General features: G+C 44.3%; 1 protein-coding gene across 1 annotated transcript in view; it reads left to right on the forward strand.

The window, feature by feature from the left end:
- Positions 1–17,810, forward strand: part of LOC138296827 (calpain-1 catalytic subunit-like) — a 434,447-nt gene that overhangs the window by 148,882 nt on the left and 267,755 nt on the right. Inside the window, exon 3 of the mRNA XM_069236288.1 lies at positions 4,678–4,796. Within this exon, the coding sequence (XP_069092389.1) occupies positions 4,678–4,796 (119 nt within the window). The remainder of the gene's footprint in view (positions 1–4,677; positions 4,797–17,810) is intronic.

A 17,810-nucleotide genomic window follows, 5' to 3' on the forward strand; every position in this document is an offset into this window, starting at 1 on the left:
ACCAGGATGAAGAGTTAAGTGTACATTTATGAAGGGATTGATAAACTGTAATACAAGTGCTACGACTGGCAAGAATTTGCTTTTAGTCAGTTTTAATGTTATTAGTTTTGCCCAGTTTTGTTGTGTGTATACTTTGGAGGGCTGGAGTATGTAAGAAGAATAGGTGTTTCACGAGGTGGGGCACATTTGAGTAATCAATCCTTCGAGTCACTGGTGTTGGGTGGAGAAGTAGTATTGGGATAGAGTGGGTGCAACAACTTCTTGAGAAACATATTATGTGATATACATTAAAATATCAAATGTGGTGAAAATGGAGGGGGAAGGTCTATGGTTCTGAAATAAAGGAACAATGAGTGTGGAGATTATGAAGAAATTATGCTAATACGGGTATAGAGTAAAAAGTAGTAATTGTTTCGAAGAACATGTAATAAATACATTTACTGAAGAATAGGGTAGGGCAATAGGTTTGAATAAGCAAACGTAGTTGCAACAGTATAAATTAATTAACGTATAAATCATGTATAGGTGTATTGATGTGCTCTTGGTAGTGCGTGGACATTTAAAGATGGCGCCTACTGATGAGTAGATATAGATATGACCAAACTTAGGGTCTATGCCCGAGTCCCGTACACCTTTGGGTGTGTCAATAAAAATTGTGATCATAAATCGTAGTATGTTTTGACTGAGGACATTACTAATGAGATGAATACAGAGTGGAAGAATTTATGTGAAATGGACTGCATTCGTTACCTACGGTGAAGATTATGATGATAGGCTAATTGTATACGAATGAAGGATTAATGATATGAATATCTTTAAAAATGGTATAGCATCGATGAGATGTACATGGGGGGAAGAATTTATGTGAAAAGGACTGTATTCGATGTCTCGGGCAATCCAATGGACATTTAAGTCAATGCAGACGGGATTAATATTCTGAGTCCCTTTTTTATGTTGTTTATGTCTTGTGCACTATGGAGTTGCTTTAAAACATGCAATGTGTAACACAGGGATTGTGTGAACAAGGCCGTTTTTTACGGCCGAAACGCATCACAAAGGTGATTAAAATATTTCTGTGATTCTGTTCAATGCCTGAGAGAGTGTGTTTGGAAATTACAGACTTTGAATATATATACATATATATATATATATGTATACGTGAGCAAGGCAGTAATGCCGAAACACGTGGCAGAAGCTGGGCATTTTTGTATGCTTAAATAAACAACTTGGTAGACTAAGAGCGCGTGCTCTCTTGCTTTTGGATAATATATATATATATATATATATGTATATATATATATATATATATATATATATATATATATATATATATATATTTAGAAATGACCTTTCTACAGGGTCACCCCAAACTGCTGCTAACCAGTGCTATAGTGCTTGTGCTCACTCCCCTAAACATTGTTTGATTGGCATATAATGATTGGCATACTTAATTTGCATGTAAGTCCCTTGTACAGTGGTATACCATATACCCATGGCTTTTAAATTAAATGCTACCAGTGGACCTGCACCCACCTAAGTATCACTTTAAAACATGTCCCAGGCCTGCCATTGCAGTCTGAAGGAAGTGTCCATTACCATGTCAACTTAGCATTTGAAAGCCCTTACCAACCCTTAAACGTCCCTTTTATTAGATATATGTCACCTCTGAGGAAAGTCCAAGGTAGCCCATGGAGCAGGGTGCTATGCAATTAAAAGGTAGGACATGTACTTTAAAAGTGTACATGTCCTGCTAGTGAAAACCTCCCAAAATTGTTTTTCGATACTGTGAGACCTACCAATCTCACCTGTTAGCATTAGGGATTCCTTATTACATTTTATAAGCAGTTATTCCTAATCCAGAGGAGGTTGCAATTTCATGTTTGGTATCTATGTCCTGGTAATGAGAAAAGATCTTTAATGATAAAGTCGAATTTATCATTACAATTCTGACAATTCCATTTTTAGAAAACATTGTATTTTCCTGCCCTTAGCCCTCTGTGCCTGCAGCCTGCCTTAGGTCACAATTCTGGATATAACTGACAGTTGAGACTTTGTGAATTCACCACATACAGTCACACAATAGTGTGATTAGCAGAGCCAGAATTACCTTTCCACTGGCAGGATGTGATGGAGGTGGAGCTGAGCATAGCCCCAGTTGCTCCTGACTAGGTTGTCCTCTATCACCACACAATAGGCTTAACAACCCTATAATGTCAGTGCAGACAGCTAAGAGCCAGGACAGGGGAGGCAGGAAACTCCTGGAACTTAAGAGAACCTCTCTGGAAAATTCCCCCGCCCTTCTAGGAGAAGGGCACCAAAGTATTCAGTTCACTACTGGACCTGTGGAAGGTCTCTCAGAGGACTGGCTGATGCTGTGACCTGCTATGAACTCTGAAAGACTGCTGCTGTACCTAGAATGACTGCTTTGCTGCCTGAAGACTGCCTTGAACCCTCAGGGGCCAGCCCTGCTGTTGAGCCCTGCTTCTTCACCGGCACCCAGGACTTCCAGAAGTGACTCTAAGGGCTAGTTTTCTGGCTTCCTGTTCAGAGCCACCAGGACATAACAGGTTCCCACCATCTTGAAGCCGCACCTGGACCCAACCTGAGTGGGTCTTGAACTCCCAAGGGTTCTCCATCCACTCCTGGACCCTTGCTTGCGGTGCTAAAGATGGGCAGATAGTCAGTTTCAAAAACTGAAGACTTGGACAAAATTTGGCCAAAATGTTGTCTGAGAACCAGGAGGGGGCTAACCTGTTTTTCTATCCACCCAAGATGCATCGCCAGTCAGACTGACTTCGAGGTTTCTCCCATTACGTTCTCTGCAGCAGCAAATCCTTTTCAGTCAATCATTGCAAAAGGGGTATCCCACCTCATGGAACTGACTTTGCCTGCAGCCTTCTGCCTCGTCCTGCTGGAGATTTTTGCGTTCCATTTCATCGACTAAGTCTGAAGGTAAAAATCTTCACAGTGGCTTGGCTCCACAGCTATCCGAATATGATGCCGCTTCCTGCAGCCTTGCCCCGCTGAACTTCTACTTTCTCAGATACTTTTTCTTGAAACATTTTCTATGTCCAAAGGTAAAAGCTGCCCGGGCCCAATCCTCTTATTGTATCCGAACCACACTTTATCGTGGCTGGCATTAACGTTTGACATTTCCTCGGTCTAGCACAACCAGATGTCCGCGGTTGGTGCTTTCTTTTTTAAGTGCTATTTTACATTTGATGTGAATCCATTCAGAGTTATTAAAGGAAAAAGAAATTCTTATATATTGACGTGCTAATCCCCCTTCTGGTCCGTAGACCATGCAAGGTCCTGATTGGCTGGCTGAAACCTGAGAGAAAAGGTGCGGCTACCAATTTGTTTCTTGCATTGGCTGGGGGTGGGAAAAAACAGTGTAAAAACATATAAGGGGGGAACATAAGTATAACTATAACTGCTGAATTTCTGCGGTTTTGTATGGGCAAAATGTCAACCTAATTACAACGTCCTTTAACCTTTGGCTTTTTCAATGAATATATACATCGCCACTGGGTAGTTTTAGTTAGAATCATATTTCCATAGGAAATGCATTTTTTGTGCGGCTAATAACTTTGGCACTGTTTCACAAATTTCCACACAATTTCCAAACAAAATCCTACTTTTGACTAGTTTGCACAGGGAAAGTTCTGAGAGATCCTTGAGGTGAAAGCCGAGAAAAAAGGGGGATCCCAAAATGTATTTTCCCCATTCATTTCCCCTTAGGAACTTTAGATACAGTTACAGCCTAAACCACTGAACAGATTTACACCATATTTGGCAGAAAGCTAGATCTTGGTCCAAAAAGAGTGCTTTTTGTGATTTGGTATAAACCTGTTAAGTAGTTTTTGAACAACTAATTCTCTAAAATGTTGTATACCCAGGGATATGGAGCCTACTTACATCCCTATAGATTTCAAGCTGAAATCAGATTGGCTGCTATCACCTCAACCAGGAAGTGATGGCCACCACCTTTGGACTCAGGACCCAGTCCTGAGTCCTAAAAATAGGAAATAAAGACATTTATAGAGGTATCTTTAAAAGCATTTTCATAAAGCTTAAGAAAATCTTTTCATAGATGGCTGTCTCAGATGTGGCCATCTGGGGGGGCAAATAAGCATTGGCAAACTCAGTAGCTTTCACTGGTGAGACCTGTTGACTGCCAAAACTTGTCATTAGTTAGTACAGATTTAATTACAAAGGTAATTTTAAAACATGTTTTTATTGTGTTTGTGATAAACATGCCACTAGGGCATATTGTCCAGAGGCAATTTAGCCACTGATATGGAATGGATGCATTCATAAAGGTGAAGAGGATTTTGAATAAAAAGTATTAAAAAGAACAAACAGCATGTGTTTGAGATAGGCCATGTCTTCCCCTACCTTCATGCAGTCCTCTCTGGTTCATGTTTTGCTTTTGAGGTGACTCCTTACTTTTTGCCTTGTGCCACTATGTGGGAATCCAGTGCGTCCACATTTAACTCTTTACTTCATCTCTACCACATGATACAGCTTAATGCATGAGTTTTTCTGAGAGTGAGTTTATGAAAATAAGTCACTGGGGCAGCCATTGATTCTGTCTAAAGTACTCACTCTTGTGCTCAACACCTGCACTTTCTTTGGTGACGTCTTCTCATGCACTTTTCTGCTTGTGTGTCATAGCTGATTGCTGGTTCCTGGCTGCAATTGGATGCATTAGTCTCAATGAAGATCTTCTGCACAGAGTGGTCCCGCGTGAGCAGGGATTCCAGGAAAATTATGCCGGAATCTTCCACTTCCAGGTACAGTGTGGGAAAGCCAGGTATTTTGAGATGAGGAAGAAGGTGATAACAACTAACTATCTGTTCAACTTGGCCAAAAGTTTGGTGAAACATGAAGTGCAGCTGCTCTTTCACCACTTGGTCTGAGATGGACCACTATGTAAATCCCCTACTGTGTGGAAGAAGCTATTGTGGCACTACTTTAGTGTTTCCATTCTCAGGGCTTTGTTTCAAGCCCTGTGGTAATAAGCTATAAATCACCCCCTCTACGCAGTTGCCCATCTTGTAAATTTACATTATTAACTTTTGCCTTAGTGTTAGGTGAGATGTTTGTGTATTGTGGACTCAAAATAGTGAGCAAGTCTTATTCTCCCTAAGTGGTCTCTGGAGAAGGGAGGTTCTCTTCCAGAGAATTTATTTTATTCAAATGAGGTCTAATGGCGCCAATTCCCAGCACACTTTTCAATTTACCAAAAAGGTACAGGTTTTTAGAAGCACTTTTTGAAAGCCATTCAGGCTGTAATCTAGGGTATCTGCATCTACTTGGAGGCAGGGGTTGTAGCGAAGGGTGGGTTAACAAAGAAAGACAATTGGGTCAAACATTGATTTTACAGTTTAATGTCCCTGCAGAATGCGCTAAAATACATAAAATAGCTTTGACTGTTAATGTACCTGCTTCAGTACACTACATGTGGCGGCAGGCAGCAGGTTTTTATTCCAGAAAGATAGTTCAATGATGATATAGGCTTGTTGCAGAGATTTTTGTGTAACCTACAGGTCAAAAATAACAATTTTGTTAAAATAGCAAGTAGTTTATGTGTCTACTGCAAACACCTGCAAATACTCATCAAGGCTTGTACTTATGCTCTATAAAGCCATATTAGATTACCTTATTTAGTGAGATTTATTACAAATGATTGCTAAACATAAATGTTGCATTTAAGACAGAAGGCCTAGAGCACTTCGCCATGCACAAGCAAAGAGAGAGTAACATTTTTTTATGCATTATTGGTACATTTTTGGTAAACTTTCTACAAATTGTCAATTGTACAGATCAACCTAACATTCTATTATACTAGGCATAGAGCTATGATGAATTTGATATGGTGAGGTTAGGAACACACAATTTGGCCTACTGGGAGAAGCCTTGATTTCAGCCTAGGTTTCCAAGTTACAATTTGTCATTTAGTTACAGGGGTAACATTGGCAGGATAGCTTAGTGAATTGAATGCTCACAGACAAAACATGCAATGGGTTTTAATGCAAGCAAGGTTGGCTCGGCCTTTCATCCGTTCATGGTTGGTGAATTGAGTACGATTAAATTGGGTAATAGTAACAGCTATCATTTTCACAGCTTAGAAATTAAGTCTGGCTCGAAGTACAATTTAGGACAAATTATTATTACTTCCTCCTGCCTGTAGTTTTACAAGCTGTAAAAATACTAAGTTGTCTTTTAAGAGCTAAATTAGTGCAATGCGTCCACATAAAGATGAACCAGGCAGCAAAGCAGAAGCCTTTTTTTAAAAGACTTAGGTAAACTAAATGTGAACCAATGGCAAAAGAGTATCTGAAATAAATGTGTAAAATGTGTTTGAGTTGTGTTCCAAAAAACACAGTTAAGTTTAAGAGAAGTGGTGGACCCCATTTACAGGTAAATATCACTGTCCTAGCACATATTACTATTTTTGAAGAAGCCCCTTCACCTCCTTAAAGGCAATTAAATAGATTAGCAATGTATTAAAAGGTCATAGTTACACAATGTGATATCCATCTGGTGGAGCCCACTAGACATACTTCAATGTTTTTGCTCTGTTAATATGATGATCTATGAAGTCGATAGAAAAATAAACTTCATTATTCTATATTTTTTTGTTGTATCTGAAGGAATGCACTTTGGCAAGAATCCTCGTAAAATGTGTCATGCCAATAATGCAGTGTTAAACTGCATTGTGGAAATGTTACGAGCAGATGGCTGGAAATTCATCTACGGTTGAACTCTCTAGCGCTGCGCTGGCTCCGTCTAGGGTTCAAGGCACCCTCCATTGCTGAGGGCACATCTGAGGCTTCCGTGCTGTCTAAGTGCACTGCACCCTTTTTCACCTGTCCACTCAAGCAGCCATATGAAGCCCTTTCCGGGTTGCAGGCTATAGGAAAGTGCCCTCTTTCTTGGCAGGGTTACCCCCATTTTCTGCCTGTTGTCAGTGTGTTTGACTGTGTCCACTGGGATCCTGCTAACCAGAATCCCAGTGGTTATGCTCTGTCCTGTAAATTTTCGTAACTGTACCTTTTTCTTCCCACATTCGGCATACTCAGTCCCCCCCATGGAAGTCCCTAGTACATTGTACCCAGGTACCCAGGGCATTGGGGTACCAGGGGATCCTATGGGCTGCAGCAGTTATTCTGCCACCCATAGGGAGCCCATGCAAAGGGTCCTGCAGGCCTGCCATTGCAGTCTGCATGAAACGGGTGCATGCACCCGTTTTCACTATAGGTCATTGCACCAGGTCACTATAAGTCATTCCTATGGCTGGCCCTCTCAGGCCAGAGGGCAGGGTGCAGGTACCTGTGTGAGGGCAAGCCGCCCTAGCAGAGGTGCCTTCACGAACACCAGGTCCATTTTCCTAGATTTAGTGAGTGCGGGGATGGCGTTTTATGCGTGTACTGGACATAGGTCACTACCTATGTCCAGCTACCTAATAGTAACTCAGAACCTGGGCATGTTTGGTATCAAACATGTCGGAATCATACCCCAATACTGTTGCAAGTATTGGAAGTATGATTCCATGCACTCTGGGGGCTCCTTAGAGGATCCCCAGCATTGCTACCACCAGTGTTACAGGGTTTTCCTGGCAGCCCAAGCTGCTGCCACCCCTCAGACAGATATCTGCCCTCCTGCTGCTTTATCTGATCAAGCCTAGGAAGGCAACACAAAGGATTTCCTTTGGGAGAGGGAGGTAACACCCTCTCCCTTTGGAAATAGGTGTGCCTGGCTTGGGAGGGGTAGCCTCGCCAAGCCACTGGTGTGCTTTGAAGGGCACATTTGGTGCCCTCCATGCATAAACCAGTCCACACCAGTTCAGGAAACCCCCGTCCCTGGTCTGGTGCGAAACAATGGAAAGGAGAGTGACCACTCCTCTGTCCATCACCACCACAGGGGTGGTGCTCAGAGCTTCTCCAGAGGGTCCCTGGGTTCTGCCATCTTGTTTCCAAGGTTGGCAGGGAACTCTCGGAACATCTGAGTAGAAAGGCAGGCAGGTGACGTCAGCGGCCCCTTCTGATAGGTGCTCGCCTGTCTAGGTGACCAAGCCCACTCTTAGGGCTATTTAGGGTCTTCCTCTTGGGTAGGTCCTCAGATTCGACGTGCAAGATTCCAGCAGGATTCCTCTGCAATGTTTGCTTCATCTTCTGGCCACTGGAACCACAACTGGACTTCACAGGAACCTACAATCTGCAGCTACAGCGACGAATCTGATCTGCAACACTGTTTCTCTGGCTCCTTCCAGCAACTGCATCATTTCCCCTGCTGTACATCTTCTGCGGGCAGCAAATCTTCAGTCTGCACCAAGAAGCAAGAAGGAATCCCCCTTGGAGGGAAGGAGTCCCTCCCTTGCACCCGCAGGCACCTACTGCAACGATGACTGGCTGTGTGAATCTCCTCTCATCCTGAGCTACGTGGATCCTGCATCACTGGTTGTAGTCCGCAGTAGTCCTCTTGGTCCTCTCTGCTACCCGTCTAACTTTGGTGGAGGTAAGCCCTTGCCTTCCCACGCAGGACAGTATCCCCTTGCACCACGTCTCTTGCAACTGGCAAGGCTATGTGGAGCCTCATCCCCCAGCACTCCTTCCTATGACGTTCAACCCTCTGCATGGTTCTCCTGCGGCATGGGATCCCTTTCTGTAGTGTTTTGTAGGCTCCTTCTACAACTTCTGTGTCCCCATCCTGTGGGACTCCTGGGAATAATGCCTTAGCTCCTGTGGGCTCTCAGTGTTGCTGAGGGTCCCCTCTGACTCACACTCCTGGGGTGAGTCCTCCTGGGCCTTGCTGGTCCACGGCAGCACAACTTTTCCACTAACCGCAAATTTGCCCTTGCCAAGGCTTCTTGGTAGAATTCCTGCACCAACACCAATTTGCAATATTCATTCCAGTGTGGGACATCTTCTACATTCCTCAGGAACTCTTCTCCAGCTTAAGGGCTGCAGTGCTTACCTGTTCTTCATCACCGTCAACCAACTCCTGCAAGTACAGCTGGGTAGGTAGTAGCTCCTACTCTTCCTGGACTCCACTGACACTTTTGGACTTGGTCCCCTCTCTCCACAGGAATCCACCGCTGGTTTCTTGCAGTCTTGTCTGTGTGTCTTCTTTTCTTCTTTTCCTTTCTTTTGGGTGGTTTGGGGGAATTCCAGTGATTTACACCTGCTTTCCTGTTTGCTGGGGGGTACTGTGTTACTTAACTCTATGGTTTTCTAGTACACACAGCTCCCCTCTACACATTCCACTTACCTGGGTGTGGGTCCTGTGTTCGCATTCCATTTTTTTAGTATATGGTTTGGGCTCCCCCTCGGGTCAATATTGGTCATTTACATTTGCACTGTTTTCTAACCTTTTCTATGCCCATTACTGTTTATTAGTGTATACAATTAGTGTATTACTTACCTTCTACTGGAGGGTTGCCCTTCTAGTATTTTGTGGTATTGTGTGACCAAAAATAAAGTACCTTTATTTTAGTACAACTGAGTGTTTTCTTTCATGTGTGTAAGTGTTGTGTTACTGTGGTGGTAGTGGTAGTGGCCACTACCACATCAAGACTGATTTGCATATGGCTGGGTCCAAGCTGGAGTGGAGTGGTGAGCAAAAGAATTGATGGATTAAACTCAGATCTGTGCCTGGGGGTGAATGTTAGATTGGTTCCACATTCCATCCAACCTTATATTCATCAACAACCTCAAGAAAAGATGATGCAGATGCCAAGATCATTAGTTCATGACTTAAAACTCATGCTGGATGAATATTATGAAAGGTTTTCAGAGCCTACAAAGTCTACATCACTTATATAACATTTGAGGTCTCTGCAATCTCATTGTATCCAACTGCCTACGCCACAGACACCTTGTAATTTACCAAAGAAGCATACACCTATAAGAACACCAGGTTCAACCTTGCAATTCCCCGAGTGGATGAATATATGTCCCCTAATGAGGAAGGAGAAGAAGGTGAGGTATTAGAGGATCAGGGTGTACCTAATGAATGGAATGACTACTTGTAGGAAGCTGCCCTGGTGTGTGGTGGGTACCCAAGGTACTTACACCTTATACCAGGACCAGGTACCCCCTCTTAGTGAAGTGTAGGCAGTGTCTAGAAGCCAGGCTCTCTAGAGGTAGCAGTGGATGAGCAGCCAAGTCTCTCTAGGACACATGCAAAGCTCATACAAATCCACTGTAGTCACACAGCACTAACACACATGAAAGAAAATACTCAGTTGTACAAAAAATGAAGGAAAAGAAGAAAAGAAGACACCCAGAAAAGACAGCAAGACGACTTGTGGAGAGAGGGGACCAGTCCAAAAGTGTCAGTGGAGTCCAGGAGAAGCAGGAGCTGCAGCCCTGGAGCTGGAGAAGAGTTCCTGATGGTTGCAGAAGATGTCCATCGTTGGAATGAAGATTGCAGATGGGTGACGTTGCAGGAATGTGGTTAGTGGAAAAGTGGAGCTGCCAGGGACCAGCAAGGCCCAGGAGGACTCAACCCAGGAGAGGAAGTCAGAGGGGACCCTCAGCAACACAGAGCCCACAGGAGTGGAGGCAGCACCCACAGGAGTCCCACATGGCAGGGACACAGAAGTCGCAGAATGAGAAAGGGATCTCACGCCGCAGGAGGACCATGCAGAGGGTTGTGCATCGCAGGAAGGAGTGCTGGGGACTGGAGCTACATGACACCTGAAGATCCGTTGGAGGAGATGCAAACAAACCATGGCAGCTGCAAGAGATGTGGTGCACGGGGGTACTGTCCTGCATGGGAAGGCAAGAGCTTACCTCCACTAAAGTTGGACAGCTGGCAGAGAGGACCAGGAGGACTACTCCAGACCACCCCTCATGATGCAGGATCCACACAGCCCAAGATGAGGGGAGATCCACACAGCTGGCACTCGTTGAAGCTGGTGCCTGTGGATGCAGGGGAGTGACTCCTCCACTCCAAGGGAGATTCCTTCTTTCTTCTAGTGCAGAAAACTGAAGACACACCGCCCTCAGTGCATGCAGAGCAAGTGGAAATGTTGCAATTGCTAGCAGGAGCCCTGGGAACAATGTTACAGAAGAGTTCTTCTTCCTGGAGGCAGATTGTAGAGACCTGGAGGTTCCAGTCGCCGATCCAGAGGCCAGGAGTAGAGGTTTCAGAGGAGTCCTGCTGGAATCTTGCAAGCCGAATGTGAGGACCCACCCAAGAGAGAGACCCAAAATAGCCCTGAAAGGGGGATTGGCCACCTAGCCAAGTAAGCATATATCAGGAGGGGGCTCTGATGTCACCTGCCTTGCCTGGCCACTCAGATGCTCCCAGAGTTCCCTGACAACCTTGGAAAGAAGATGGCAGAACCCAGGGAGCCTCTGGAGGAACTCTGATCACCACCCTTGGAGTGGTAATGAACAGTGGAGTGGTCACTCCCCTTTCCATTGTCCAGTTTCGCACCAGAGCAGGGACTGGGGGTCCCTCGTGTGGACCCCATGTATAATAGGAATCTGGTGCACATATAAGTTACACATGATCCCTGACTTGCCTCTTAGCTTACTAATACCATTGTCATTAGGGCAGGGGCAGGAGTGTTTCTCAGGTCATGTTTAACCACTCACTTTTAACAAATATATTACTAAAGCATGATGTGGTAGCGTTATGTCATTTACAGACAGTAAATTTCCCATTGAAATGGCCTAAAACATTCCCACTAACTTTCAGCTTTACTGATAAAACTATATAGTGTAGTAACAATAATCAGTGAAAATTGGGTTTCAGAAAACATTTATCATTTGCACATCACCAATTAAAGTGTTTTGATTTCTTTTCATCCTATTAAAACATTTTTTTTCATCACACAGAAATGCAAAAATGGGGGTTCACAACTACTGAAATATATTTTGAAATGTTTGTAGAATTGAATTATTAGCTATTTGAATGTTGTGTGTTAGGGCAAACCTGACACCCTACAGCCTTTCATTTTACACTCTTTGTACATCAGGTCAGACAGTTCACTTTACCAAATCCTAGAACTCTGCAGTTAGAGATGGAAAAGTAATTGCAAGAATATGTAAACTGACTTCTGACCACTATGTCTGAAAACGGAGCAAACATGTCAAGATAAAACAATATTTAAAGACATCCTAATTGCTCTTTCACTTTCTGAAGGAACAGAACACCTATTCTTTATCAACACACCAAAACAGGCGAGTAGGTCCTAAATATAGCGCAACTTGACAAAATCTGACTCACCAGTGCAAGTGGGCGAGTAGATTTCTCGAGGCCTGTATTAACCCTATCAATATCAACAATATTTGCCCTTTCAACAGCAATACTGGCCATAATATCCTTTTTTGTTTGCAAGTAACTCTTTATTAGTGATTAAGCATACACATCGGGAAGATGGAACAACCATTACAAACGAAATATGCTGTTTATGCGGTGAAGACAATTGAAACAGAATCCCAGGCCAAATAGCACTATCAACCAGTGGTCAATACCAATAAAACGCACTCCAAAAGTCCATCCAATTTTCCTTAGGGTGAGACAATTGTCCTAGTGGGTGCCGTGACATCTACATCTTTAGACTCCCAATTTAAAATCCCATCTTATGGTGGAGTCAGATTTTAACTTGTAAGCCTGAAAATGCCACTTTTAGAAAGTTGGCATTTTCTTACTTCAACAATTGTGTGCCTCTGACTGTCTCTGAATACATGTCTGTGGTAGATGACAGCTGGGCTTTATGCATTAACTCGAAACAGTCACACACAAAAGGAGTTTCGATGTGACATTTGCAAACTGATGATCCATCACCAGGCTGATGGATTTTCCTGGGCAAGATGGGTGAGATGAGCTAACACCTACAACTTAATAGGGCTGTGCTGCTCCTAACACAAAAGACAGCATATCCCGGTAGAGTGTCTGGAGCCACAGAAGTAAGGGAGAGAACTTCTGAACTGAACTTCAAATGTCTCTTTGAAGTCTCCCCATTTCAAAGGCACATTTGGGACTAAGTACTGGACCCCAAACCTCAGAAAATCACAACTCTACTAGACCCAAGGACATTCTGCCAGAAAAAAAAAAATGTGCTGCCAGGAGGGACTGCTATTCTGCAACTGCATTGCTGTGTTGGACTACTGCTTGCTGTGTGCTGTGCGGTAGGAGGGACTGCCACTTTGCAACATGCTTTGCTGGCCTGCTACTTCTTGCCTGCAGTGAGAAGGACTGGACCTGCTCTCTCCATCCTTGAGTCTAAGTTCTCAAAGGGCTTGTTGGCTTGCCCTCTGTTCTGGAAGTCTCAGGGCCATCAAAGACTTTCGGCCTGATTACAACTTTGGAGGAGGTGTTAATCCGTCCCAAATGTGACGGATATACCACCAGCCGTATTACGAGTTCCATAGGATATAATGGACTCGTAATACGGCTGGTGGTATATCCGTCACTTTACCATCACTTTTGGGACGGATTAACACCTCCTCCAAAGTTGTAATCAGGTCCTTTATTTCTACAGCAACTGGGGGACTCTGCAACCTGAGAATCCTTCCCCTGTCTGAGGTGCCATATCCAGTCCTGATCCTCTAAACAGGGTCATGCAGTTAAAAACCTACACCAATCAGCGCTTAACAGCTGTGGACTGATTGAGATCGCCACATCTGCAGCTGACTGTCTACAACTGCACACGTCTGTGCTGGGTGCTGACCGAGCTTGCCATGCCTGCAGCTGTCTACAATCGCACACGTCGGTGTGGATTACCAATGGAGCTGGCCGTGTTTATAGCTGATCTCCTCCCATGCTCCTGCAGCACTATGTAACAACACAGAATCACTGTGTCTTTGACCCCGAGCCACAGCCCGACTCTGAAAAGAAGCAGTGCTGTGCACAGGATTGCCACATTCCTAGCCCCAGGAGTTGCCTGGGCAACATTGCGCCTTGCCTACGTGTCAAGGAAGGAGACCACAGCATCGTGAGCCACCGGCCCTAAAACAGTCAGCTCAAGAGCGTGTCCCACAAGGAAGGTACTGTGAGTAAACAAGACCCGTGAGGTCTCTCTAGCAGGCCTGCATGCACATGCAAGTGGCAAACCTACCAGTCCTGAGGGACCCGTGGAGATCTCCTTATTTGGGTCACTGTTGAACACTTTTTTGGTCTGAAACTTAGACAAAGCATAACTGCTGATCCCCCAACAGGGTTGGCTGTCTATTTACCCTGATCTAGCGTGAAGGCAACATGCTACTAGACGCAAGTGCTCCTTGAGCTCTGTATTTATTCCCATATTTTAAATATTCATAGCTCAAGAACTACTAATAGGATTTTTATCAATTTGGTCTCACTTTGCTCAGATAAATATTTTCTGTTTTTCTAAATCTGTGTGGAGTCTTTTTGTGGTGTTTTCAGTTATTGTATTTAAAGTGTTGCACAAATACTTTCCACATTGCCTCGTAAATTAAGTCTGCCTGCTCTGTGCCAAGCTAACAGAGGGTGAGCACAGGTTAATTTAGGGAGTGTAACTGACTTGCACGATTAAGACTGTGGTCCCTAGTTGGACAGGGTGCACAACTTTGTCATCTAGAGACCCAGATTCTCTGGCATTAAGTACTACCCATAGTTTCTCTCCTAATGTTGAGGGCAAGCATACAAGCTGTCTAATGTATGTAGGCAACCTGGTGGTGATGGATCTAATGCCCATTGGACTCCAGCACAAATTAAATGCATTAAGTGCCTATTGTCTAGAGAACAGGTTGAGAATCAATATTAATTAGACAAAAGCTTTATTTGCAAAACAGAAGAGGAGATTTTCTTCGTTCCCAGACAATATTCGGTTGGAGCAGGTGTGAGACTACAAATACTTAGGGATGATATTCTCAGATGACTTAAGATGGGGCAAGAACCTGGCTAACCAAAATATGGGAGGTACACTTTTGAGCCACTTAGTAAAGTTATATTGGGGAAGATAATTCCTCAGGCTCTGTATGGAGTGAAGATGCTAGGCAATGGATAGGCAGGTTGCATGGGAGATTTTAGAAGGCAGTATCCTGAAATCAGTGCTTGATTTACCACAAAATGCATTGAGTCAAGCCACAAGGCATGAGTTGAAATCTGAAGCCTGGGGTGTTTTAGAAGATGAAAGGGCCTTGCGATACTACTTTTTGATTGAAAATGGAACCCCCAGTGATAAACTATCTGCGCAAATCCTCCCCGAGGTCATAGCAATCATTACTGGTAAGAGGTACCCAGTGAAAATCATTATGGATCGATTAGGCACTTCAAACATGCATCTCGAAGTGGCTGAATTGGAAAAAGTGGCCAAAAAAAGAGCATTTTCAGGTGTTGTGCTGAGAAAACCACATGGAGTCTTCAAAATCTTTTGTATTTGAGTAGTAGCAGATATGTTGCCCCGTCCTTGTTAACTCAGGGGGGTCCTGATCTCTTCATTTGTGGAGGGACTACGTCAGGAGCCATCACTAGCCAGCAGAGGGAGGAGTGGCCGGCTGACACTGCGCTTAAAACTCTTGCCCACTCCGCACTGCATGGGGGATTTTGTATTGGTGGAAAGACTACGTGTCCCAGGAGCCATCGTCAGCCCGCAGAGGAAGGAGGAGGGACGTGCCCAGGCATGTGCCCGGTCAAAGACCAAGCCAAAAGCAGGTCCACCTGTGCCTGTCAGAGCCTGGAGGAGGCTGTACTGGGCCACCCCAATTGGTTGAGGTCTTATAAAGACTTCACGGTACTTTTGTGTTTTCATCATCTGATTAGTGCATTCAAAGCTCTACTGGGGAATCGTAAAACTCTTGTGCCTGCTAAGCCCAATTGCACTTCTTCCCCGGAGGAATACATCAAATGTTCTGTGGGTGCCTTAAGCAAGGAAACTGAGCATAAGGAGCACCGTTGATCTGCCACCTTGCTCGCAGGGGTGGGGGTCGGTGTCTACTTCATCAGGAGACAGAGAATTTCAGGCAACTGGTGTAACCATGCAGGAGCATGTACATGGGCTGGTTTCAGTGTCACCGTCTTTTAATGTTGTCTCTCTGTTTGATTCTGCGTTGAACACTGGTATGGTTTTTACTTCACCCCATAATAATACCCTCCCCCTGCCATGCAAAAAAAAAACATCAGGGGATAAGGAAATTTCACTCTTCTGCAGACTCTCCACCCAGCAACTTTGTAGACCCTACCTCGACTAGTGCCGTGGACCTAGACCTTGTTCAGAGGAATTTATTGGAGAGTGTGAGGGGAGTGGTTGAAAGTGTGCTTTCTCCTATTTGTGCTAGGTTGAGGGTTATAGAAGAACTTTTATCTAGTCTCAGGGCAAGGTGTTCCATTCCTGCTGTATTTAGCTACTGAGCCTAGTCATAGGCAGGCCCTGGGGGCTTTGCAAGTATACCCCAAGCTGCCCCCCTGTGATTATAACCCTTCTTCTAGCTGCCTTCATGACAGTCCGATGGATGACCCACTTCCTTCTTTGCATTGCCACTTCCCAGAATACTGTCCACCTCATGTTGCACCTGGGCCTTGGTGAATGCGTGGCCCCCACATCCTGGTGGACAGGCCCCCAAGCTCTGCAATGGCCTGACAACACCTTCCGCCCCAGCTATCTGACGTTAGCATCACAGCTGGGTCTACCAACAGTTTATTGCCTGTGGTAGCCACCATAGAGTGTTTGCCCATTTCTAAATCAGGCCCGAAGTCTGTTTTCCTGGTCTCTGGAGCTAATCAAAGTTCACTGACGTGTAGAGTGGGTTGGATTTATCCATGTAAGAAATCCTTAGAGGGGGACTGTGTCATCATTAATTTTAAGCATCCCAGGTTCGCAAGTGAGCTTTTGCAAGGTCCTTGTCTCACTGTTCCAATTCTGGTAACATTTTGCTTCTCCCTTTGTGTTTTTTCTATTAACATCTGTCCCAAGGATCCTTTGGATGTAATTGTTGATCTTTTGACATTCTATTTCTGTTTATCGCCCCTTTTCTCTCCCACTGTCAAATAGGTTTGAGACTCTGAACGACCTGCAGCCGGAAGATTGACTCTCCGATTCTGTGGGTACCCTTCATTCACCCTATTTGGACAGCCCCATGGCCCAGCTGAGACCATTTAGTTTGCCTGCTCTAGCTTCGCCCCTAGTTCAACCTGGCTATCATGGGAATTATTGCTTTGTCTCCAGACTTGCTTAATATAATTTCTACTACACACATGATTATATTTAGTACGTTTGCGCCGCTTTTGCGTCAAAAAATGATGCAAAGGCGGCGCTAACTTTTCATAAATCAGGCCCATAATCTGTCTTAAGGAAATTTGGCGTGTGGACCTCTTGCATGTTGAAGGTTTTTCTTCTCCATTCACTGCAGCAACATCGTTACCGTCAGGCCGAGCCAAAAGTGGTTTACAGATTCTGATTTCTAATTTGTTGCCAGTAATAATTAGAAGGTCTGTTAATGTTTCTCCTTATTACCCATTTGTGTTGCCGTCCTTTTGGGGGGGGGGGTGGATCTTGTGTTAATTAACTTTTATAACAATATGTTTGATTCCAGTCGCTGTGACTTTGTCTCTGTCTTCAAAGTGGACATAAATGCATTTGTGCCTTTAACTGGCTCTACATGCCCTATTGTTTGGGCGGGTGAGTTTAATATCCCAAAATGTACTCTAGTGGTGAGACGTGTGTGGCAGTACTAACTCGTCAGGAGAGGACATTCCACACTTTTTACATAGTGCTTAAGGAAAGGCCCTAAACTTTTTAATGTCTAGATACGGTCTCTTGATGTTGGAGGACTGTAATACTTCATGCAATGTCCAGACCTATTTGTTTGCTTGTATAGGAGCACATA

This window comes from Pleurodeles waltl, chromosome 5 (genome assembly GCF_031143425.1).
Source record: "Pleurodeles waltl isolate 20211129_DDA chromosome 5, aPleWal1.hap1.20221129, whole genome shotgun sequence".
Taxonomy (NCBI): Eukaryota; Metazoa; Chordata; class Amphibia; order Caudata; family Salamandridae; genus Pleurodeles; species Pleurodeles waltl.